General features: G+C 35.7%; 3 protein-coding genes across 4 annotated transcripts; all 3 read left to right on the plus strand.

Annotated features, from left to right (window-relative positions):
- Positions 1–333: 333 nt before the first annotated feature.
- On the plus strand, positions 334–9,880 carry LOC100255395 (neutral ceramidase 2). Of its 2 annotated transcripts, none has more exons than XM_010652652.3 (10): positions 334–473; positions 1,282–1,662; positions 2,045–2,253; positions 4,519–4,863; positions 6,363–6,627; positions 6,725–6,995; positions 7,127–7,252; positions 8,110–8,173; positions 8,768–8,934; positions 9,156–9,880. In XM_010652652.3, exons 2-10 carry the CDS (start codon positions 1,298–1,300, stop codon positions 9,702–9,704), a joined length of 2,361 nt encoding a protein of 786 aa, XP_010650954.1. In that variant the 5' UTR covers positions 334–473; positions 1,282–1,297; the 3' UTR covers positions 9,705–9,880. The 2 variants fall into 2 exon arrangements, with proteins under 2 accessions (XP_010650954.1, XP_010650955.1); XM_010652653.3 differs by lacking the exon at positions 334–473 and adding an exon at positions 713–975.
- Positions 9,881–10,155: 275 nt separating this feature from the next.
- Positions 10,156–18,011, plus strand: LOC100265663 (cytosolic enolase 3). The gene is made up of 13 exons (XM_002281100.5): positions 10,156–10,738; positions 10,943–11,097; positions 11,422–11,596; positions 11,756–11,827; positions 11,931–12,047; positions 13,394–13,474; positions 14,577–14,653; positions 14,906–15,009; positions 15,308–15,406; positions 15,562–15,647; positions 16,063–16,149; positions 17,000–17,197; positions 17,636–18,011. Exons 1-13 carry the CDS (start codon positions 10,634–10,636, stop codon positions 17,702–17,704), a joined length of 1,425 nt encoding a protein of 474 aa, XP_002281136.1. The 5' UTR covers positions 10,156–10,633; the 3' UTR covers positions 17,705–18,011.
- Positions 18,012–21,291: 3,280 nt separating this feature from the next.
- LOC100243342 (probable sugar phosphate/phosphate translocator At3g11320) lies at positions 21,292–24,572 on the plus strand. The gene is made up of 4 exons (XM_002281066.4): positions 21,292–22,130; positions 22,759–22,862; positions 22,996–23,224; positions 24,012–24,572. The coding sequence occupies exons 1-4, from the start codon at positions 21,693–21,695 to the stop codon at positions 24,156–24,158; spliced, it is 918 nt and encodes a 305-aa protein (XP_002281102.1). The 5' UTR covers positions 21,292–21,692; the 3' UTR covers positions 24,159–24,572.
- The last annotated feature ends 718 nt before the right edge of the window (positions 24,573–25,290 follow it).

Genomic DNA, 25,290 nt, shown 5'->3' on the forward strand with positions numbered 1-25,290 from the left:
AATATAATACTTTTGACACGTCATCAACTTGGAATAAATTATATGAACAGTATATCGTAATTTATTTTTTTATATTTTGATTTTGACTTTTATAAATAATAAAAATAAAATGTATGAAGAATTTTATTGATTCTCCAAATTCTTAAACACCCACAACAATTTATTTTAATTTTTAATTTTTTTGAATATAAAAAACTAAAAATAAAAAAATAAAAGTACATTAAATTGTTCAAATAATAAAATCCTATTTTTTTACAGAGTGGAATGAAAAAATTGTACTGAAGTGGCACGGAGGTTCCATGTACCCGAGGGGATGCTATATAAAGGGCTTGGACAAGACAGCCATGAACGGTCATTAGCCTTTGCTTCTTCGTAACTCAGCTCTTTTTCTTCACTCTGACTCCAAATGGGCCAAAAGTCTGGCATACTCCTCGCCTGTCTCTCTTCAAGCTGCGTTCAGATTATCTCTTCTTGTGAGTCTGATATCTTCACTACAATTTTTCAGTTTCTTGTTTTGATCATTCATTTATGCCGTGTCTGGTTGCGCAGAATCGGGAGGAAATTGAGCACCTAATTTTTGGCCAATCATTTTATGCCGTATACCAATTTGAAAATTTTGATCTAAGCTGTTTCGGTTAAAAATGAAAGTTTCGCTTTAACGAGTTCAGTTGACTTGTTTTTTGGTTTGCTTGTTAGAAAATAATTGAGAATCAAACTCTTAGATTTTTGAATTTTTTTTCTTCGTTTCAGTGGCCAAGCGGCGAGGGGTTAGGGTTTTTGAGATTTTGATGATTGAGTGAATCTATGGGCTTGGGGCTTGGTGTTGTGTGTTGCTTTGTGGTTACTGCTACCGATTTCTCTAGCCGATCAGTTGTCTGAGAATTACCGAAATGACTGGTCAAAATTTTTGTGGGAATTGGAGATAACAGAGAGTGTTTACTGTTCACCGTTTGATTATATTTGTTCCTCAAGAGGGTATTTAAATATTTTTCATGTTCTTTTCATTTTTGTTCATCTCGGCGTCTCCTATGAAATTCAACAATTTGTTGGGTTTTCCCCCTAAAATTGATGGATAGTACAGAGTTGTAACCAAAAGCACCTATGATGCAGCTTTTGGACTTTTATTAAACAGATGATGTACATTTCAGTCCCTCTGTGTGATGCATGGACATGTTTTTAGTACTATTATTTATATTTTATCACTGACTGCAGTTGTTTTCTGATTGTAAATTTATAATTATTTAACTTGGTTTTTTCCTCTGATCTGGAACATGGTTGCAGCTGTTTAAAATCTCTGATGCGATCATTTGGTGGAGCCATGATGGGCTTTTTTCATTTTAATCTCAATAAGAGGAGACCATGTGCAAATATATGTTTCTGGATTTTTCTTGTACTCTTGCTGCAAAATAGCAGAGGAACATTATCAGTTTCCAATTACTTAGTTGGACTTGGAAGCTATGACATCACGGGACCTGCAGCCGATGTTAATATGATGGGATATGCCAATACAGAGCAGATCGCATCTGGTGTGCATTTCAGGTTGCGAGCTCGCACATTTATTGTAGCAGAACCTCAGGGGAACCGGGTTGCGTTTGTCAATCTTGATGCTTGCATGGCCTCACAACTTGTGACAATTAAGGTGCTTGAGAGGTTGAAGGCAAGGTAGTTGTTATATTATATCTCAAGCTTTGATTTTAATTTTTTAATACATTAAGCAACATCTTGTTTGAGAGTAAGGTTAATGAGACATGTAGAGCCTACTCTTCCAGAGATTAGAAGCACAATATCACAAAATTGCAGGATATGGAAACGAATGTGTTTCTTTGTTCTAATATCTATAGAACTCCTCATAATAATTTGGTCATTTTCCTTTTCCTATCAAAAAAGAAAAAAGAAAAAAGAATTCATAATAATTTGGTGCCAAGAGCTTTTGAAATGAATGAATTTGAATTGACTCTCACTCATAGCTACTGTTTAAAATCCTAGTGGTGTTTTAATTGTTATCAATCAACTGATGAAATTATATCATGTTGCCTTCTGGCAGGTATGGGAACCTTTATACTGAAAATAATGTCGCTATTAGTGGTATTCACACCCATGCAGGCCCTGGGGGTTATCTCCAATATGTTGTTTATATTGTGACATCTCTTGGATTTGTACGTCAGTCATTTGATGTCATTGTTGATGGCATTGAGAAAAGCATCATACAAGCTCATGAAAGTCTCCGACCAGGATCAATTTTTGTGAATAAAGGTATGGGAGAGGATTCTTACTCTCACTGCATTATTTTGCTGCATGTTAATATGACCAAATGTGTTTAAGACTAGGTGAGATTCACGTGTCCGGGAAGCAGCACAAGATCCCTGTGTTTATGGGCAAAGTAGAAACATAGTTGCTTGTGTTTTGTTTTGTGTGGTAGAATTTGGTATCTTGGACAGACATTACTAGGTTGAAAAACTCAAACATGGCAATCTATCTGCCTTTTTTGTTATGTTATTTCCCTTTTTTTTCCCTTTATGGTATTAGAATTACGCATTTTAGAGTTTGGCTCCTTCAGGTGCTTTTTCTTTTTTTGCCACATAAGAAGTGGCTCAAACTTTATATTTGAAATCGGAGTCTGAAGACTCTGAACTAGATGCCCGAGCTCTTATTAGTGTTCTAAAAGGGTTATAGCCTATATCTCCAGGCTCCTCTCAAGGAAATCAACTTTTTACCTGTCCTTTGAAGATCACTTTCAAAACTCTGGTTCACATAAAATTGTTATGTACTACATGCTTAAGGGATTTGATGCCATAGCTCTTCAAATGCAGCCTTTGTGATAAATTTTTGCAGCCATTTTTTGGAATTGAAGTTTGAAATTTTGTTGCAATGCCAGTTTCCTTTTTATATGATGGGAAAGGCATTGTTATATTTCTAATTTTTTTTAGCATACTTGATCTTAATTCGAATATTTCTGCACATTTTCTCATTGATAATTAAATTTATGAGTTAAAAAATGAGTATGTCATGCTTTGAGGGATTCTCAATGCATTAAGGTCCTAAGGTTCCCCTTATGCACTTTTCTTTTGAAGTACTGCTTCTTGCTTAGTTAGATCCATTTCTGTTGATATGCAGTGAATTCCATCAATGTTTTAAAAGGTTAAAGGTGGTTTTGATATGTTTTTCCCAATTGAGGTAAGACATAATCCTCAAGGCAAAACAAGATGTTAGCCTCAACTTAAACCAATAAATAAGAAAGTACTCAAAATAAAAAACATAATAACATTACATAAAAAACCTAATAAAGTTACATGAAATCTGAATGATAAGAAAACCATACAATTCATAGTAACCGAATCATTTGTTTGTCATCATCAATTCTAAAATCCAATTCTCTTTCATGGCTTCATCAAATAATCTATTGCATTGCCATTGCTATCACTATTAGGATTATCCAAGGAATCATAATCATATTCAATTGCTTAATTATCCTCTACATTAGTGTTAATGTTTACATATTCCTCTTCTTCATTCATCAATTGTTGTGGCATTTTCCCTTTATTTATAAATGGTATGAGATTAATTATGTATGAGTTCATTCATTACAATGGCCAACAACTCCTTATTTCTTCTTCTCAATCTGTTGCTTTCCTTTCCTTTTAAAGAAGTTATTAGTAACTAACTAGGCTCTTACTTTATAAAAGATATAACTTTGGTCTTTTTTTTTTTTTTCTTTTTCTTTTTCTTTTTGATAGGCAAAACTGGATACATATTAATAGTGTCTAAGAAAAGGGTGCATCAGAATACGCATGATTTATACAATAAGTACAGCAGGTAAGCAAAAAGGAAAAGAGAAAACAAAAAACAAGCTCTCTCTCCTTCCTTAGCGCTAAGTCAATCAGCAAATCCTATCATGGTCTTTGAATGATCATATATGTACACTCTTACCCTAGTCTTGAACGCAAAACAAATCTTATAAATCTATACCAAAACCTCGAAAAAGTACAATTCATTAAAACTGTTGAGTATTGAGACTTAAACATCTTATAAAATTTGTATTAAAATCCCATAAAGACCCTAAATCCATTACAACATTGTGAATATTTGAGCCTTAAGTATAACGTCAAGGCTGTACGCCTCAACTGGGTGAGACTTAAAACTCGATTACCCTATATTGAGGCTATAACCTCAAGGCAGAAGCCTCATTGGCCTTTTAAAACAGTAAACACTATTACTGACTGTATGTAAGCTAGCAGATCTCTTGATATTGCAATAGTTGCCCTAGTTTATTTGGTCTGTATGCATTTCATCTTTTCATAGCTGTGCTCCCTTGTTGGACTTATAAGGTTGGTGTTAAAGAGATACTTAACCGGACAAATAGTGGGCTTGGACAGACCTCAAACTCCAACATGTCAAACTGGAAATAATACATTGGTGTCATCTCGCAATGCCCTATGCTGCTCCTATGCTTCTATGGTTATGTTTATTCTTTGTTTGGTTTTCATTTTTCATATCATGGCTTTGGCCTTCAACTCACAGGAGAGCTCTTAGATGCTGGCATAAACCGCAGTCCAAGTGCATATCTCAATAATCCTGCTGCTGAACGTGGTAAATACAAGTTTGATGTTGACAAAGAAATGACCCTTCTGAAGTTTGTAGATGATGAGTGGGGACCAGTGGGTAGCTTTAATTGGTTTGCCACTCATGGAACTTCTATGAGTCGGACAAACTCATTGATAAGTGGGGACAACAAAGGAGCTGCTGCCCGATTTATGGAGGACTGGTTTGAGGAGAATGGTGGTGGACAAGCATATTCTGATAGCTTACAAGTTGATGGAGTTCCCCGGAGAGTCTCAAATATAATTCATAACCTCCATGAAAATTGTAAGTTATTTCCAACTCTTCCTACTCTATGACAATAGAGCAATCTGAAAATGGTTTATGAAAAACTGAATTAACTTAATGGCAATACATTGATCTGAAAATGAAGATGTTTTATGACAATATGACTTAGGTTACATTTATTTAATTTCACTTCATCGATGATCTATGTTCAGTCATGAAATAAAATTGTCTTTAACACCATGCAAGATGTGATTTCAACATATCCATGTGCCAGAACCCTTTGGAAAACCCTGAGTATCCTGTATTAACTGACAAATGTTAGGAGCATGGAATCCATGCCTGGAGATGAGTTAGATCCTGTATACTATAATATATTATGGTCAATGGTATTGAATTAATTTTAAGAATTGAACAAAATTATAATAAAAGTCGTGGAATATCTAAAAGACAAAATCGACTCCATTGGGATTAGACTTTCCATAGATAAGTGGTAGATGATGGGAGTCACTGGGAACATGAAACTAAATGACTGAAATTAGGGCCCAATTATATATATCAAACAACCCTGCCGCCTTTCCCAATGGTTGAGGTTGTGCTTGGCTGACACCTTGACTTATGTGGTTGTCTGGATTGTTGTAATAGAGCAAAAACAACTAATAAGCTGAAAATTTTATTTCCCTAGCAACTAATAAGCTCAAATGTTCTAATTGTTATGAATCTTTAAATTGTTATATTACTTCTTGAACTCTCATCTGTTAAATTGTATATGTTGTTTTCTTTAATATGTATATTATTACTTGTTTTATTATTTCAGAGAGTTTTTTTTTTTTAGAATACTTCTATAAGTTTTGATCAATTTTTGTTTTGCTAATATTTTTTTCTAAATTTCTGTATGATATTTTCCTGATATTTTTGTAAAATCTGACCAGTGATATTTTTGCATTTTCTGATATTTTGATCCTTTCTTAGAAGTTGTATGTTCAACTAGGAATATCCACCTAAAAATTTTGAATAATTGGATAGATTTCAATGTCTATTAAAGCAATCAACCTATATCCACTATCTATTTTTTTATAGGTAATTTTTTTCCCCATTGGGACATGAACCTGAAACCTCCCATGAACCATCCTCAACCCTTTGACACTTGAGCAAGGCCTCAAAGGCAAACTATATCAACTATGTGAATTATATTGCTTGTATGGCGATATCTAGTAAATGTAGTAATATTTAACTATAGAAGTAAAATGGCGGTGAGCTTGTAACATGATTTCCATTAAAAGAAAATAACTTGGAGCATGAGAAATAAAAGAATCAGTTGGAAAATCTCAACAGATCTAGAATGTACAACATGAAGGGATCTAATATGGATCCTATACCCACACTTCTGTCATGACCAGTTGTCTCAGGCATGGCAAGGACTATGAGCAATTTGGATGGCACTGTATCATATCAAGGAAAAAACTGAGTAGTCTGTCAGGATAAGGTGAGATAAAAAGCCTCCTGCATATTTTGAATTTTTTGAGATCTATGTGATGCAGATGATGAGTTACGGGAACTTGCTGCCTCCTTCCAGTCCACTCCTGGTAGACCAGCAACCAGGTTTTTAAGTGTTGCACGACGTGTCAGGAACCCTCTCAGGCAGGCTGATAAGCCTGGATTTGTTTCTGCATTTTGCCAAACAAACTGTGGTGATGTTAGCCCTAATGTGCTTGGAGCATTCTGTACTGACACTGGGCAACCTTGTGACTTCAATCACAGTACCTGTGGTGGGAAGAATGAGTTGTGCTATGGCCGAGGACCAGGGTATTTATTGATTTGCCTTTTAAAAGTTTGAAAATATATTTTACTAGTATCTGATCTATATGTGAATATTAAACTACATATCTTACCTACCTGGTAGGCACCCTGATGAATTTGAAAGTACACGTATCATCGGAGATAGGCAATTCAGAAAGGCTGTGGATCTTTTCAATAAAGCAACAGAACAGTTGAAAGGGAAGATTGATTACCGTCACACCTATTTGGACTTCTCCAAGCTTAGTGTGACACTTCCTAAACAAGGAGGAGGTTCTGAGGTAGTAAAAACATGTCCCGCCGCAATGGGGTTTGCATTTGCTGCAGGAACAACTGATGGTCCTGGAGCTTTTGACTTCAAGCAAGGAGATGATCAGGTAACAAGAATTTCAATTCTTTATGGATTCCATATTATTTTTATAAGAATTATGGATTCCACATTTTATGTGCTATTTGTTGTAATGCATGGCCTTCCTGTGAGATAATTTTTTTCTATGGTGTTATTCAGGGGAATCCTTTCTGGAGATTGGTCCGCAACGTACTTAAGACACCAGATAAGGTGCAAATGGATTGTCATCATCCAAAGCCAATCCTCCTTGATACTGGAGAAATGACAAAACCATATGATTGGGCGGTGAGTCACAATCTTGTTGGAACATATCTTGAAAAATACTGTAATTAAAAAATACAGAGTTTCTAAACCAGAAAAGTTGCATATAGTGTTTCCCAAATTAAATAACCTGAAATTTGCTATCTGTTTCTGTAGAACTATCTCAATTCTTATAGAATATCATTTATAATGATACCTTGGTGTGTGCCTTGGAGATTTAGATGTGCAAGTCTTTGTCAATGTGCCATAATCTATTCCAAGAATTTGTGAATTCACATAGCCCATCTGTATAATTTTTAAAAAACAAAACAATAGTAAATTAAAAGTAGAGTTTCTAGACATTGACTGTTGAGCTGTGTTCTGTGTGTTAAACCATCTAAAACTCGGTAGTTATATGGCTATATTAGCTCTTAGAGAAGGCGTGAATTCTGCTGACCTGTGTTTTGTGTGATAAAAAATTAATTTTCTTATTATGAATTTTATTGATTTCTTATTATTCTACTTTTATGTAGTTTTTTTTGCATTTTTCTTTCAAAATTTTGAGTTTTTTTGGGTTTTTTTAGTTGAGGTTTACCTTCGTTCTACCTTGAGGCTTATGCCTCACCTTATTTGAGCAAAATGCCGTAAGTTCATCTTTAATGTTTTTAAACATTTGTTAAATGGTTTGTCTACCTCCTTTTATAAGGTCGTATTTTGTTCTGCTGTTTATAAAGGTAATTTTCAAAGCAAAATTAAAATCCCTTTATGCCTTTAGTGGTTCCCCTAGTCATATCTATTGGTGACTGTAAAACAACTTGCGGATATTTCTACATCCACTATTAAGCTGTTTCATTATTGCCTACAGGTTTGATAGTTAATATATTTTCTAATGATTCCTGCAGCCTTCGATACTTCCAATTCAGATCCTCCGGATTGGGCAACTAGTTATTCTCAGTGTACCTGGAGGTATTCACTTGCCTTACTGTGTTCTCTTCTTTTCCTGTATGGTTAATGACCTTGTTAAAAAAGCCTATATTTCATTTCCTCCAATGATATTTAAAGCTTAATAATACAAAGATTATGAAAATGTGTCTTTTTTTTTTCCAATCATATATTTGTTTTAAAACATGGCTCTATTCAGTTTTTGAACCAATCTATCATGACAAGCAGCTTTGCTTTGTCATCACCAGGGGTGGAAATCAGGCTGGATGACTGAGGTCTGCCTGAGCTCTGTCTATTTTATATACTTGAGAGAAGGGCTGGGGTTTAAGCTGGTTTTAACTGCCCTATTCACGTTTAATATGAATGTGATATGCTCAAAAGTGTGGCCAAGCACAAGATATAGCTATTAGAACTAAAATCAGTAACATGCCAGCATATCTCGTTGAAGTTTCTAATGTCCACTTACATTCCATGGAGAATATGCATGAATTTTGCAATAGAAATGATTCAGTCGGAAACTGTTCTTACCTGAAGGGTGCTTGTAGATGTGCCCTAAACGTAGACTCCTTGATTTTTCACAAGCCTCATGAAATTTTCTATTTGTGTTGTTCTCCGCAGAATTCACAACAATGGCTGGGAGGCGTCTGCGCGATGCTCTGAAGACTGCACTCATAAGTGGAGGTAGTAAAGAATTCAAAAACGTTCATGTTGTCATAGCAGGGTTAACAAATACATATTCTCAATACGTGACTACTTTTGAGGAGTACCAGGTGCAGAGATATGAGGTTGGTGGAAAGCTTATTCATTCAGAAAATGACACTGACACAGTAGTTTCTTCAACATGAATAACCTATTTTCTGTTCCTGCTTGAGTAGTGTCTGGTTTGAATTGTGTTTTAATGCTGAAAACCTCGATCATAATCGGTCAGCAACACTGATCGTACTCTTTCTTCTATGTCAATGTTAATTCTGTAGTACTAATTCATGGCTGGTGTCATACTTCTCAGGGTGCCTCCACACTATATGGTCCACACACACTCAGTGCTTACATCCAGGAGTTCAAGAAGCTTGCAACTGCTCTTGTCACTAGCTCTACCATTGAGCCAGGCCTGCAACCTCCAGATCTACTTGACCAGCAAATAAGCCTTCTACCACCAGTGGTGCTGGACGGGACCCCTCCTGGTGTAAAATTCGGAGACCTCCAGTTTGATGTACCTATGAACTCCACCTTCAAGAGAGGTGGGATGGTGAATGTCACTTTCTGGTCAGCTTGCCCCAGGAATGATCTCATGACTGAAGGCACATTCGCCCTCGTCGAAATTCTCCATGGAAAGGATTCTTGGGTTCCAGCTTACGATGACGATGATTTCTGCCTCCGGTTCAAGTGGTCAAGACCTGCAAAGCTGAGCCCCAGAAGCTACGCAACCATAGAGTGGAGAATTCCAGAGTCGGCAGCTGCAGGTGTGTACAGAATAAGGCATTTCGGTGCCTCAAAGTCCCTTTTTGGATCCATCAGCCATTTCACAGGCACATCCAGTGCTTTTGTGGTGGCCTAACATTTGAAGTTTTATCATTTATGTGCACACCACACATGTTGTTCCTATTGGAATATTTATGTCTTCCTTGAAAAGCTAGTGATTAAACTGGGTTCTAAATTCAGCGTTGTAATTATCAGTTCCTTCATCTTTTGGCAGAATGGCAGTTAATCTGAAGTTGCATGTTTTTTGTTTTAGAACATTCTCTAATTTGATTGTGAACTTTATTTTATTGTTTTTTGTTTTAGAAAACAGAAAATTATTTTAAAATACAATTACCAAACTGGGCTTTAGTAGGAGAATGGATTCCAAACTGTTTTTAATAATAATTTTTTAAAATAGTGCGTTTGTTGTTTTTAGAAATAAAATTATATTTGGTAATGTAAGCATGAAAAATAGTTTTCTTTTTAATCTTCTGCCATAGAAGCTGAAATCTCTTTCTTACTGTCATGCCCAAAACCATTCATATGACAGTCATTTCACTTTTAAATTATGGTTTTACCCCTAAATTGGGTTTAGGGCATCACACTTACCATTCCGAAGGTTTGAGTCTTAAGATGAAAATTTCAGCATATACTAGAAGTTTCATAAAATTTTACAATTTAAAAAGTCACTTAAGTGATTTTTGAACTATTCCAAACATCTCTTTTTGGTAAAACATGGTCAAATAGCAATGTAACTTAAGAACAGTTTAAGGAGAACATTTAACTTCAAAAAAAAGAAAAAAGTCCAAACATGCCCAGTGTACAAAATATTTAAAACAGGGCAAAAGCAGCCGCTCGCAACGACGTCGTTCCAATCCGGAAACAGGGCCTCTACTCTTTCGCGAGCCTGAGCTACTGAGCACGAACCAGTACGAAGATTTGATTTTGGATTCAAAAGCCTCTTCGGAAAATTTTCATTTTCCTGAGAGAGAGAAAAGAAGTAGCAAACACAGTGATCAGTAGAAAATGTCAGTGCAAGATTATCTCGACAAGCACATGCTTTCTCGCAAAATCGAAGACGCCGTCAATGCTGCTGTTAGGGCCAAGACTTCCGATCCCGTTCTCTTCATCGTAGGCACTTCTCTTCTCCTCATATCCTTCTGTTTGGTTGCCGAAAAAATTAGGAAAAAGGCGAGAAAATTTCGAATCTGGTGTGTTGTGTGACGTTGTCTCGGGAACCAGACGGAGGTTTTCTGATTTTGGATTGTTTGATTCTTGAGTTTGGATTTGTGTTCTGATGTTTTGGTGTTCTGATTTTTTTTGTTTTGGATTTAGTCGAATCATATGAAGAAAGCGGTTTCATCCGTGATCACGAGGGTGAAGGCGAGGCAGATTCTTGATAGCAGGGGAATTCCTACTGTTGAAGTGGATTTGTACACCAATAAAGGAATGTTCCGTGCTTCAGTTCCTAGTGGTACTCCTATTGGAATGTAAAGCTCTTCACATTTCTAATTTTTTCCATTTCAAGTTTCCTTTGTGAGCGTTTGATTGCCCAGAAAATTGGGAAAATAAAAAGAACAAAATTAATAAAAGGATGCTTCTCTTTGGGTGGCCTTATCCCAGTAACTGAAAGGATTGTGCATTTCATAAACTGTAATGCTCTTTGGATTCTCTCTCTCACATATAATTATCCCTCTTTGCCACTATGTCCTTTCTCACTCTATTATACAGTAGCTCTCGAGAAGTTTTCTTCATATTTTAGGTTGTGAATCACAGAGTTCAAGTACCATGTAACCGGTTATTATTGGTCCCAGGTATGAAGCTGTTGAATTACGGGATGGGGACAAGGGAACATATCTTGGAAATGGTGTGACCAGAGCTGTTAGGAATGTCAATGAAAAAATATCTGAAGCTTTGATTGGTATGGATCCTACACTTCAGTCCCAAATTGATCAAGTAATGATAGACCTGGACAAAACTGAAAAGAAGGTAATTCACTTTTTTTTTTTTTTTTTTTTTAGTGAATTGGCCTCTACTAGTATGCATCCATCAACATCTAAGATGGGTCTTTTTATTCCTATTCTTTTAAGAGTTTATACTGCTTTCAAATCCTATGAGCTATTAGGTTTCTTTCTTTTCATTTTGCAGGGTGAACTTGGAGCAAATGCTATTTTAGCTGTATCAATTGCTGCTTGCAAAGCTGGGGCTGCTGAAAAAGAGGCATTTTTTTTTTCCCAATCTGGCATTTTCATATATTTACACAGTTATTCTACTAATGGTTCTGGATAATTATCTTTGATTTTGGGGAAAAAATGAATTTCAGGTTCCACTTTACAAGCACATTGCTGATCTTTCCGGCCAAAGCAACTTGTTTCTCCCTGTTCCTGCCTTCACAGTTATAAGTGGCGGAAAACATGCTGGGAATACTTTGGCTGCTCAGGTATGTAGTTAGCTTTCTGAATAAGTTTTCATTATTTTGTTTGAAGATATTTATTGGAGACACTTAATAGCCTTTATTATAAGCACAGTTGATTGCAAATTCATGGAGAAGGGTCATATATTTGGTATCACACCATCAGATAGTTGTTTTTTTCATTCTGTATCTTGATGTTATGATCACTACCTCATACTAAGAGTTTAGAATTGATAAAGGACTTTACCTATTGGAGGTATGTATTACAAAACATCACCATATGGCATTCTAAGGGAGGGGAATTCTCAGTTTGGGGCTGGTGTACTTTGGTGAGCTTAAGCCTTTCCGTTTTGTACCACCCTTTTCTCTCTCTCTCTCTCTCTATATAATATTATTTTCTGGTTGCTTATTAAAAAAAAAAAAAAAAAAAATCAGTGCGGGACTCCTAATGTCTTCTTCCCTTTTATTTAGTATTGAAATGAGCTTACCACTCCAAAGATGTCATAACCATCCCTTCAAATATGGATCACTTTAATATTGTTAACTTTTTTATATTTGTCCAATCAGTAGCTGAAAATTGTTCTTTAAAGCTCTCTTTCTTCTTTTTGGTCTGCTTCTCCCTCTCTTTGGTGGTAATCTAGGATTGAATCCAGAATATTGTGATTATGGGGCAGTTTCAAGTTTTGTGGTACTGAATGCATTTCAGGGTTAGCTGGGTTTGGATCCATGACCCTCCATTGGTTATAGAATGCATTGGATGGTTGGACTATCGAACCTAAAAGAAATAATTTAGAGAGAAAGCTTGCATCTATAATAAGTGCAAATTAAAGATCATATCATCAGTGCGATGTGAACTTGTTAGCTGCTCCCAGCCGAATGCGACTTCTGCGATCGGCATCACATCCAAATTATGATTTTAACATAGATCCATCTCCATCTTCATCATGTTACAGTGAAGGGAAATGAAATTTTATGCCTGGATTCATTTCTTGAAATGGTGTCACTCATTTTGATTGTTCTAAATTATTGGGTTGTAACTCACATGAAGGATTCCACTTACTTTTGTTTTTGACATTCATATGTTAAGGAGACAAATCTTCTTTAATAGTCGCCGTTTCTTATTCTATCACACACCTGCATTCTTTGGCTGCATAGTTAGTGAGGATCTTGCTCATATTTTACCTTGTCTTTGAGGTGTATGGAGGCAAATGATTTGCTTAGTAAATATCTCATGTTTCTTTCTTTAAATTTATATTCATGCCTACTTTAGCTGTACAGGCAGTAATTCAACTTCTTCCAGATGTTAAAACTTTCTGATGTTTATTCTTGTTAGACGATCACTTACACTAAATTGATGGTGGAAATATTATTAGGAAATTATGATTCTCCCAATTGGAGCAACTAGATTCGAGGAGGCATTGCAAATGGGCGCTGAGACCTATCATCACTTAAAGGTGAGTTTGTTCAAATGAGTTGTTTAGTTTTAATGTACATGTTTCTTATCTCTATTGTGCGACAAGTCTTGCAACAATTTGAGTTGGCTATCCAAAAAAAGAAAAAAGAAAAAGTGATACAATTATTTGTGAATTTAAATTTTAATGTTTTAAGAAGTAATGAACCTCTATGGAAAATAAATCTCTATGATACACTAAAGAGTTTCTTTGCCTATTAAAAAATAAAAAACTAAAGAGTTTCTCTTTCTTTTCTTTACTTTTGTTTCCATGGTTTACTATTTCTGTTCCAAATCCAAATTGTGTGTATAAAAAACTTGTCTTCAAGATTGAATAATATTAATGCTCATGACATAATATCACTTTGTGTAACTTTAACTTTGATAATTCTGAAAGTATTCTGGGTTTTCAGTGTTTCCGTGTCTAAATGCTACATACACTTCAAGGATTGAAAGGTTAATGAAGTATTAGAAATAGGATGTAGTGTGGGAACTTTAAATTTGGAAATTTGTGTTATGATTACATGATGTTATAGCTTGAAGCTCCTCCTAGGAGTTCATACTTTATAGGAAGTTCCTTGATCTCAAATCAATGTTTGTAAAAATTAAGTCGCATAAACTGAGGGAACAGTCTGAAAATAACAAATAACCATTTGAGGAATTTAATTGATTTCATGTTGATATTTATTAGATATTTCCAACCAATTAACAGATAAGTAAATTACCCATCTGCTCTGGGAAATTGTACCAACTTGACTTGCTGTTGCCTCTGTTTTATACTTTCTGAGGCTGTTCAATACGAGCTCACCAATTGTAGCTGCCTTCCCACCTGTCATGGCATATGGCATATTGATAGATAAGTTTGAACCAACTAATTTGTTAGCATATAAGGTAAATCATTTGGCTGAAATGGTCAGTGAAATATTCGGTTATTACTGGCTTAATTATCCTACTCTGTTGTCTCAGCTAAACTCATATCAGCATTATATTTTTCTACCTAATTCTATATTGAAACCATGGATGGTAAAATGGCTATGTATCTGTTGCTCCCCAGCCATGCTTCTACTCATTTATTGGTTGTAATTTCTGTTAAACAAAAAGAGCAGGCTGTTATTACAGAAAAATATGGTGCCCATGGGTGTCATGTTGGTGAGGATGGTGGGCTTGCTCCAAACATCTCCAGGCAAGTTTTTCTTCTTCTTCTTCACCGGATCTTGCTCATCTGCCCATTTTAGTAACAAACCCATCATACTGTTTGAGGATATATATTTTAGATAGAAGCTGCAATCTGCATAACTCATAAATCCATTTTTATATGTTAGTTAAATATGGTTGAGGTCTGGCTGCATTTGTATCCAGACCTGTGGAAACATGATAAAATTTCTCTAAGAGTGGTTGGTATTAATATTTGATTATCTTTTATTTCTGCTGGCAGCATTAGAGAAGGTTTGGATCTAGTAAAAGAAGCTATCGGCAGAACAGGATATAATGAGAAAATAAAGATTGCAATCGATGTCGCTGCTACTGATTTCTGCATAGGTGATGAGTTCTTTCCTGTTAAATGCTTTTATGCTATTACTTCAGAACCATGTTGGCACCATTATATAATAACAATTGGAGGATGTCACTTGGAACAATATTAGTGATTGTACTCGATTTTATGGATACGGATTTCTGTAGCCACAATCAAAAGCATTTCCATCATTCCCATCAAGGGCATAGTGATATTGATCATGCATGTATGCTTTAGTTGGGATGCATTATGCAGTGGTTAAGGCTATGTGTCTGGACATGTATATTCCTTGCTTATGAATGATGAGGTTTGGCTCTGATGCAGGTGCAAAGTATGATTTGGACTTCAAATCCCCAAACAAATCAGGGCAAAATTTTAAGTCGGGAGAGGATATGATTGAGATGTACAAAGAACTTTGTAATGGTATATCACCCTTTCTTTACATGTTTTTTATTGTCTTTTGCTGCATCATGTTTTGAGTCATGCATCAAACAGGTTTAATAACCTTATTGTTGTCTCTTCTTTTTTTTTTTTTTTTTTTCCTTGTTCCTTCTTTTTGGTGGGGATGGGGTACTTAGACTACCCAATTGTATCAATTGAAGATCCATTTGACAAAGAGGACTGGGAACATATCAGGAATTTTTGTGGTCTTGGAATTTGCCAGGTGTGTCGCATATACCTTATTTCTTGCTATTTTGGCATCAATCTGTTTGCAGTTTCTATCCAGATTAACTTCCTCTTTAGAAGGCATGAATGCTGAAATACAGGTTTCCCCAAGTTGATGGCCTATAATTTGCAAAAATAAAATGACCAAACATGGAATCCTAAGATGATTTCTTGTCCATCACTTTGAAGGGTTCAAATTGTAAGTGGGGTAACTGGAGTACAGTTAAGTGATTGTCTGATTACGCTCATTTAGTGGAGTTGCCTCTTGACTAGTACGGGTCTCAAGAGGATCAATGGCCATATAACTTATCCAGAACTGCAGCTTGACCCTTAGATGCAATTGGGAGCTTTTCTGCCTTTTTGTGTCTGTCCTTTATGATCAGACAGATTTATTTAGGAGAGCTGTTTTGCAGGTTGTTGGCGATGACTTGTTGATGTCAAATCCTAAACGTATTGAGAGAGCAAGACGTGAATCCACTTGCAATGCTCTTCTTCTCAAGGTATCTTGCTGATCTTTGGATGAACTTTATGGCTTTCTTTGTCAATGTTCTTTTTTTGATAATGTATTGCCATGTGAACTGGTTTTATCTTTGAATTTCTGTCCACATATTGTTCATCAAATCATACCTTCTTTGTAAGAAAATAAGAAATTGAATTAGTGTTATAGAAATACAGGTGTCCTATTCAAATCATTGCCCTTTTCAAAGAGCAGGACAACCCTTTTGGCACAAAGACAACTATTTACTTCCCAAACCTTGTTTTTCTCAGTGAAGAATTAGTAATTCATAGTCTTTGCTGCTTCTGTTTTTCTGGATGTAAAGGTTAAGAATGTTTAATAACCACCCTGCAGGTATTGTTAAGAAGGAAATCTCAATGATGTATGTGTTAAGCTGATCTAATCTTTACTGAACATAAAAATAAAAACAGAATATTAAAGAATCCTTTTTTTTTTCAGTGCTTTTAGTAAGTAGAGTTTGTTGATTAGTTAGAGCTTTGCTCTGAAATCAGTTTTTGCCATTTTTTCATTAAATTGTGCAAAATTTCTTTGGATGGAAAAATTTGCATTCAATGGACCTTCAATTCTTCCCTGATAATTCTTTTCATGGCACAGTAATTTTGTTCCTAATTTCTGCATCCAATCCTTTGCTGTGCACCTGAAACAAATTTGTAGCAATCCTGTATGACTGAAAATTTCTGGATCTTTTTTTTGTTAGCATTAAGATCTTTTTGAGGATTGAGTTCATATTATAATAGAAACCTTGTGAATTCAAAGAATCTGAAACTAGAAATGGTGGTACAAAATTCACCAGCTACCTTCCAAAGTCTGATAATTTTAGTTGCCCTAATTAGGTGAATCAGGTTGGAACTGTGACCGAAGCCATTGAAGTGGTGAAGCTGGCAAAGGATGCCCATTGGGGAGTGGTGACATCTCATAGATGTGGAGAAACAGAAGATTCTTTTTTAGCCGATCTATCTGTTGGCCTTGCTACTGGTCAGATCAAAGCAGGTGCACCTTGCAGAGGAGAGCGGCTTGCAAAGTACAACCAGGTTCATTTATCCTCACTATGCAGATTCACTTTCTTTTATAGTGTTTGCTAAGGTTTTTTATTCCTAAAATTTATCTTTTCAACAGCTGCATCATTCAAATAGACTTAAGAAGTACCAATACCTGGTAAATAGATATGCAGATGCATGTCTGGTCCCTGTTTCCTATTTTTGTTGAATTTCATGTCTTTTAAAATTATCCTGATTTTGTTTCTCCCTAGTCATTATTCTAGTATACATTCGTGAATCACCGACTCCTGAACAAAAAAAATCGCATAAAACCCCAAAACTCAGCTCTTTCATGATCCTTTAGTCTTTTAGCTAATGCAGTCAACAGTTGGAAAAGTCTTTAGCTTTTGATCACAAACGCAAGTTTGTGAAATCATGTGGTTTAGATGTACAGCAAGGAAGATATGAAATTAACTGCTGAGTTTCTTTCAGTTGATTCGGATTGAAGAAGAGCTTGGGGATCAAGCGGTTTATGCTGGCGAAGATTGGAGACAGTCGTGATCATTCTTTCCAGGTCTTTATACCCACATTTTTTTCCCTTCTGGTTCCTTTTTGAATATGTGAAGCTATACTCAGCAACTAGGTCATTCCAGATTCCAATGCAAAGTTTTGCATCGCTTCCCTTTTTTTTCCTTTTTGATTTAATTAATGATTGTTTTCCTCTGGTAATAGAGAGACATGTCTGAGGTGTGTTGAACAGAGTTGTCTGTTTTTATGATGGATGGGATTTGTAGTTTTTCTATATTGGCAATACTAGGAATTTGTAACCGAATTTCCAAACTTTCAATGGATGATCATTTAGAGAAAATTCCAGACCCTGAAATTATTTCGGTTTGGATGAACATGCTCTTCTTTCTTTAGGGTCTTTTGGGGTCTGACTAGTGAGCCAGGCAGGAACAAAGTGATGAAAGTCTCCGCAATTGTACTAATGATAGTTCAACATCTCCAAACGAGTCAGAGTAGTGAAAATCACCGAGTGAAAGCTTTCTCGTGAACTAGGGTCAAATAAATAAATGGATCGCCCTTGTCAGACTTAACGGGATCTGGGTCCTTATCTGGTTGCTGTTCCACATCTTCAAAAGGCATAACCAAATCAAACGCCCCTTCGGTTCCAGCAAACAATCTTTGGTAAGAAAGTATGCAGGCCCATACCATAGCTCCACTTTCGGTGATTATAAAATTCGCTTGTACTCTATGGGAATCCAACGCCCAGTGCTTTTTTTTGTGCCGAGGACATTAGTAGATGCTCGGCGAAGGACTAGGGCATTGTTCGAAGAGTTAGCAGGTCGCCCTATTGAAGTACCAAAGGTGTGCTCCGTCCTGTGACTAAGAAATAAATTGGTTTGTAGATCATGAAAAGTTCGAGGGAAAGAAAATATGATGGCTTAGAAAGTAAGAAGGAAAAAGTTAATAAGAAATAAAAATGGAATAGAAGCAAAAATTAAGTTTAAGGTCAGTAATTGTTTTCTTACCACGATTTTTGAATTTTTAATCTTTTTTATTGATTGGGTAATTAATTTTAAAATGTTTGTTTTAAATTTTCATATATTTCTTTTTCCCGAGAAAATTTGAGTGTTTTTCTTTTCTTTCTTTCTTTTTCCCTAGTACTTCTCAAGAAGGAAAGGGATGTTATAACTGCATATGAAGGTTACAGGGGGCTCTGCCTTGAATCAATCCCAAAGGCAAGGAGTCAAAAACTGTTAATGAAAAGCCTAAAGCAATGCTAGCTACATTTGCAGCATTGCAAAAATTCCTAAAAGAAAATGCAAAGGAACCAGAGTGTATGCATCAAAATCCAAATCTGAATGGTTGAATATGTATGGTGCGATTTATCATTTATGACTACAAGGTATAAATAAATGAGAATAAGGTATAATGGTATTGACAAATAAAATTATAATATAAATGATGGGATTTGAACATATATACATGATACCATTTTAAATGGATGGACTCAATCCTGAAATACAAGATTAAGGTGGTGTTTGTTTTTTTGGCTTTTTGTTGAAAGCAATTTGTTTTCAAAATTTAGGTTGTTTTTCATAACTTATTATAAACTTTTTACTAAATAAAAAAAAACAAAATATGTAGTTTTTTCTAAATAAAAAAAATAATACATTGATATATTTTTTTTACTTTTTAATACTTAATAAAAATAAAATACTAAAAAAACAAACAACCTAATATTTAAGTTTTATTTAGAATTAAGTAAAAAAATAAACACCACCTAAGATTCTACAACAAGCTCCATAATACAAATATGTTTCTAATCTTACCCAAAAATTTGATATTATGTCACTCAATGGGTTGGTTTGCAAGGGATTTGCTTGACCGTGTTTCATAAAAGATAGTTTTTAGATAACCATTTTTAATGTTAGTTTTTTCATGATTTTATGATTAAAATTTTATTTAAAGGATTAAATATAGAACATAATTATTATTATTTTTAAAATAAAAGTTATTTTAATTAAATTTTATTAAAATAAATTAGAAAACTATTTTATATTTTAAAATAGAAAAGAATAGTTTCTAAAGAGTAAAGGCCCATTAAAAAATGTGTCATTTTCACAGGACATGTAATTCTGAAGTGCAGGTTGGTACTAGCACGAAAGCTTGAATGGGAACATCACCATTTGTCCAAGCTTTTAGTTGGGATAATAACGGCTATGATTCTTTCACCTAAACATTGGGACCATCTCAAGTTCTATCAGGCGCCTCTTTAATTGAATGGTGTTTTTTTACTCCAAATTGGAAATAAAAAATTGAGTCCAGTACTTCAATTATATGTTAGGGAAATTCTTTATTAAGGTCCCCAATGTAGGGACCCCTCCCTTTGGAAAACACGTGACACGAATCTTACAGTGACACATGGCACATGTCATCAATCAGACCATTATCATCCGAATCATCATCATCCGGATTCCCCTAAGGATACGCATGATGCAGTTCTCCTATCCGGACCACCTCAAGGAAAAGCAAATGACGTTTTAGCTTCTCCTATCCAAGGAAGAGCAAACGTCGCTGGCAGAGCACAGACATCTAGACAACCTTCATAATGCATCCGCTCCACAATACATCCGGGTAATCAGCATGTGCCATCCGGGTATAATCGTCTGGATCATCAATTAAAGTAAAGCGAGTCTTACACGCTATCACAACAAACAGCCATGACCCACATCCCATCACCTGCAGAGTGAGAAGACAAGATGAAGTGACAACAAGTCACTTCCCACGATCATTCTACATAATCACTTCCCACGATATCTGACAGCCGCATCACGTACCATGGTTTCTGACAGCCGCTCGTAGGGTGATGATGCTCCTACTGACGCCTATCATCATCATAACAACATAAAATATCTCCTCACCATTAATGAAGAGGAACAGTACCCCTGAAGCTGTATATATAGGCCTTCACACGAAGAGAATGAGATCCCCTGATAATCTCCTAATACCTGGTAAAAGGCCAACTGATTTATATCCTTCTCTCTGACCATGGCTAACAAAACCATCGGAGGGTGCGTCCGGACACCCTGTCCGGATGCCTTCTTGTAGGTATAACGACTGGATCAAGAACCTTTATGAGTTGAAATCACGTGTCCATCCATCTGGCAACTACGTGGATCATCAAAGACGCGAGGTAGCAACACCCAACTCTCGTTAGAATTTTCCTTTCCATTTTACTGACTATATTAGATATTTTGAAAAATTAAAACATTAAAATTATTATTATTATTATTATTATTTAATTTTGAAACATTAAATTAATTTTATTCTTTATTAAAAATACATAGGATTAGAAAAGAAATAATTAGCTTCAAAAACTTTTTATTTTTTTTTATGTTTCTAATTTACTTACCATTTCCAACGTTCAAAACAAATTTGAGACCAAACTCCCACTTCCTAAAATATTTTGTTTTCATTTTTTAGAATTCATGATAATTACAATCGACGCAGGTCAAACTTTTCCATTTTCATGGCCAAAATTACGACAATTATCCACACGGGAAAAAAAATGTCAAAAAGGCCAAAAACTAACCGACCAACTGTCATTTCCCAAGATCCCAATCCCCTCCTCCGTGTATGTAATAGAAACTATACTCTCATGCAGTTTCCGCCTCTCAAGTGAAGACAAACAAGCGCGATAATGTAACAGCGCTTCACCAAATCTCACCCTCACCGACAAATTGAATCTTCTCCTGGATGGCGGTCACAGTGACACCAACATAATACAACAAAATCTCCTCCTCCTCCTTCCTCTCTCACTCTCTCTGCAATCGCCTCCTAGCCCTCCGATCTCGCGTCGTGTCTGCAATTCTCTCTCAATGCTTGTTCGCAGTTCTCAGAAGTCAGATCCATTAGAAGAAAAACCCTAACTCAGTGAGTCAACTCGCTGATCAAGATCTGCATTGGGTTTTGTTTATTGGTGGTTCAGCGTCTACATCCATGTGAGTCTACTCGGTTTTCTCTCGGAAACCTTAGCATTTCGATGGGATCGAGCCGGTGGTTCACGATCGGGCTCATCACGTCTTGGTACGCATCGAACATTGGGGTTCTGTTACTGAACAAGTACTTGCTCAGCAACTATGGGTTCAGGTATCCGATTTTCCTCACCTTGTGCCACATGCTCGCGTGTTCACTGCTCAGCTACGCCGCCATAGCGTGGCTGAAGGTGGTGCCGAGGCAGAATGTGCGATCGCGGGCTCAGTTCGTGAAGATTTCGGTGCTCAGTCTTGTTTTCTGTGCGTCGGTGGTTAGCGGTAACGTGTCGCTTCGATTTCTTCCGGTGTCGTTCAACCAGGCGATTGGCGCAACGACACCATTTTTCACGGCGGTTTTTGCGTGTATAATGACTAGGAGGAGGGAGGCTCTGCTCACCTACTTCGCTCTTATTCCTGTTGTTGCCGGAGTTATCATTGCCAGTGGAGTACTAGCTCAATTCTCTGTTTTCTTATTGAATTTATTGATTTTTTTTTAAACGGTTGTGTTCTATGTGATTTCTTTCTATATTTTGCTATGGACGTGATATCTTATTATTTAGATTATTTCCTTTGAATTCTGAGCTGAGGAAACAATTATGAACAGTCAATGATTTTCCATTTTTCTTTCTTTTGAGTTTTGGTACTTTGTGGTTTTGTTGAATCTGTTGAGACTGGCGGCCAATTTACTTTTTCATCCACCATGAAAAGAATCCCTGAACCGAAATATTGATTTTTCGTGTACTGGTAACTGAGTGCACAGTGTAAGGGAAAAAGGTTGTGCTGGGTTTAGTATGTCTTCTGACATTGCTGGGCTTATTAATACTGTAATTGGCATGGATGATTGAAACTTTGTCTGTCAGTGTGGATGGTAGCAATGTAAATTGAGAAAACCCCTCTGTTTGGGCTGAGACAAATTTTTCAAAGTTTTAATAAGGCTTCTATTTGCTAGGCATCACTATCTGTTGGTAAAATGTCAGGAAATGGGATCTAATTAGACTGAGTTTGTATATAAAATTATTGGTATGCAAAAGTTAAGTCCTGATTCTTGTTATTTTTGTCATTGTATGGCTGAAGGGAGAACCAAGCTTTCATCTGTTTGGATTTATAATATGTATTGCTGCTACTGCCGCACGGGCGCTCAAGTCAGTACTTCAAGGAATTTTGCTGTCCTCAGAGGGGTAATAAATCCATTTCTATTTACTAAAACATTGTTTCTGGTAAAGTTAATACGATAAATGAATAGGTTAGCATTTAAAATTTTTTTAAAGTAGACCTGGGAACTACACTGAAATAATTATCACATTTTTCCAGGGAAAAGCTTAATTCTATGAACCTCCTTATGTACATGGCTCCAGTGGCAGTTGCATTCCTTCTTCCTGCAGCACTCCTGATGGAGGAAAATGTGGTTAACATTACACTAGCACTTGCAAGAGATGATGTCAGGATCCTATGGTATCTGATCTTCAATTCTGCATTGGCATATTTAGTAAACTTGACCAATTTTTTGGTCACTAAACACACAAGTGCCTTGACTCTCCAGGTATGCACCCCAGTTCCAATGCATGCATTTGTCTGCATTTACTGATATGCACAATTGGTCTCAAATTCTGGTCTTTTATTTTTTTTAAATTCATTTCTCTGTCAAATTGTCAGCTTCTCTTGTTTACAAAGAGGAACTAAAGAAAACAAAAGCAGGGAAAGTAAATTCTGAAACAGGTTCTGTTCTAATATTATTACCAGAAAATATGATGTGGAATATACGAATGTGAAGAAACTTCTGCATATTTGGTGTCTTCTTATTGGTTCTGTTTGTCTGCTTGCCTTACATGGGATCATCACTTATCACATGACAATTGTTTTCTCATGTTCTACACAATGATTTCTTACGGGCTACTCAGTAATCAATCTTAGGATAATGCTATCACCGAAATTTATGGAAATTTTTGTGAAGACTTGCATAAGTTCATTCAGAATTAATAATTTGGCAGATTGACATGAGTACTTGAGGTATGCTTTCAAATACTGAATTTGTCATATGGTTGACAATTTTATGAGTGAACTACTTATTAACTGCTGCATGGTTTGATTAATCGACTTTTACACCACTTTTGGTGGGTACCAGATGGCCAATGTATACATTATTTGAAATGTTAATACCTGCATGGAAAAATTAGTTCATGTTAGATGGGGGTTAGCCATGTCCTCATAAAACTCATTTGAGTAAAAGATAAACTATGTGCATCTATTCATCACTACTGTTATGCTTTTATTGCTGTCACTTGAGTTGCTGGACCTGCTCTGAGATTAGGGAATGTTGGCTATTCCAGGTGCTGGGAAACGCAAAAGGAGCTGTAGCTGTGGTTGTCTCAATTTTAATTTTTAGGAATCCTGTATCCATAACTGGGATGCTCGGTTATAGTCTCACATTAATTGGTGTTGTCCTCTACAGTGAAGCTAAGAAACGGAGCAAATGAAACTCCTTGAGAAGATACATGCATGATTTTAGCCTACTACTTGTATTGTTTTGTTTATCTGGGCTCAGCCGCAAGGTTCTTGGATCAAAGGCCGAACAACTTCTCCCGGGAGATGTTATATATATGCATCCTGTAAGTTATTTCTTCTCAGAGACTGGAAAGACGGTTTGTGCTTGTAACAGAAATGGCCAGCACAGCCAAAAGTTGAGTAATCTCAATTAAAGGACATAGCATTCTGTTATTTCCCAACTTTGGGTGACACGAGAGTATATGTTATTCTCTAGGTAAAGGTAGCTTAAGATTTTTTTTATTTTAATTTTTTTAATTTATATATATATATATGTAAAAAATTGTTGTTATATACTATCATTTTTTCATTAATTAAATGAAAGATGATATGATAATTTGGTTTTATGGCTTGTTAGATCATCCTGAAAGCTTTATATCACTTCCTAGGTGATATGTGTCGGTGGGATGTGATCCGTCCATCCCCAGTGTCTTCCAGTCTGGATAGAGGATGATATGATGTGAACTGAAAACAAATCCAAGGCAGGTAAAAAAGATGCCTGCTTTTCTGGGGTCATTTCCAAAAGGTTTTAAAGGTAGACCGAAGACATGGGGTTGATCATCTTAGCTTCTTGTGTGCAATCCTCCAAATTAGAACGGAATCTGGTTTCACATCACATGGTGCAAGGGCCCCCTTTATTAGCATTTTAGAAATGGAATAGACAGCCTCTACTCGTCACTTTCGGTGGCAAAACAAAGCGTTTCTTTGCCTACGCAATATTTGGCAAGGCCAACTCAACCTTGTTTTTTTGCTTCAACAGGATTTAGTGGTTGTTTGGGAAAGTTTAATATTTATTAATTGATTTCAAGTTAGATTAATTTTAAATTCTTAATTTAAAATTTATTACTTTAAGTATTAATTTTATTCTAAATTATCAAATTAAAACATTTACCCACATCCCTATTCATCCTAGCTCATATTCATTTTTATTAATTTTAAGTAATAAATTTATATTCATATTTAAAATATTGTAAATATAGAATAATCATAAAATTTTTATTATAAAAATTAAGTCATAAATATAAAATCATAAATTCTTAAATATTCTTTCATTAATATGGACAA

The sequence above is a fragment of the Vitis vinifera genome, chromosome 6 (assembly GCF_030704535.1).
Source record: "Vitis vinifera cultivar Pinot Noir 40024 chromosome 6, ASM3070453v1".
Classification (NCBI taxonomy): Eukaryota; Viridiplantae; Streptophyta; class Magnoliopsida; order Vitales; family Vitaceae; genus Vitis; species Vitis vinifera.

Bases quoted from the DNA above. Each gene is read 5' to 3' on its own strand.
- LOC100265663 (XM_002281100.5), top strand. From the start codon at position 10,634: ATGTCAGTGCAAGATTATCTCGACAAGCACATGCTTTCTCGCAAAATC. The intron at 12,048-13,393 runs GTATGTAGTTAG...AAATATTATTAG, and splicing joins GGAATACTTTGGCTGCTCAG to GAAATTATGATTCTCCCAAT. The intron at 17,198-17,635 runs GTTCATTTATCC...AGTTTCTTTCAG, and splicing joins GGCTTGCAAAGTACAACCAG to TTGATTCGGATTGAAGAAGA.
- LOC100255395 (XM_010652652.3), top strand. From the start codon at position 1,298: ATGCGATCATTTGGTGGAGCCATGATGGGCTTTTTTCATTTTAATCTC. The intron at 7,253-8,109 runs GTGAGTCACAAT...TGATTCCTGCAG, and splicing joins CAAAACCATATGATTGGGCG to CCTTCGATACTTCCAATTCA. The intron at 8,935-9,155 runs GTTGGTGGAAAG...CATACTTCTCAG, and splicing joins ACCAGGTGCAGAGATATGAG to GGTGCCTCCACACTATATGG.
- LOC100243342 (XM_002281066.4), top strand. From the start codon at position 21,693: ATGGGATCGAGCCGGTGGTTCACGATCGGGCTCATCACGTCTTGGTAC. The intron at 22,131-22,758 runs GTACTAGCTCAA...GTATGGCTGAAG, and splicing joins GAGTTATCATTGCCAGTGGA to GGAGAACCAAGCTTTCATCT. The intron at 22,863-22,995 runs GTAATAAATCCA...ACATTTTTCCAG, and splicing joins ATTTTGCTGTCCTCAGAGGG to GGAAAAGCTTAATTCTATGA.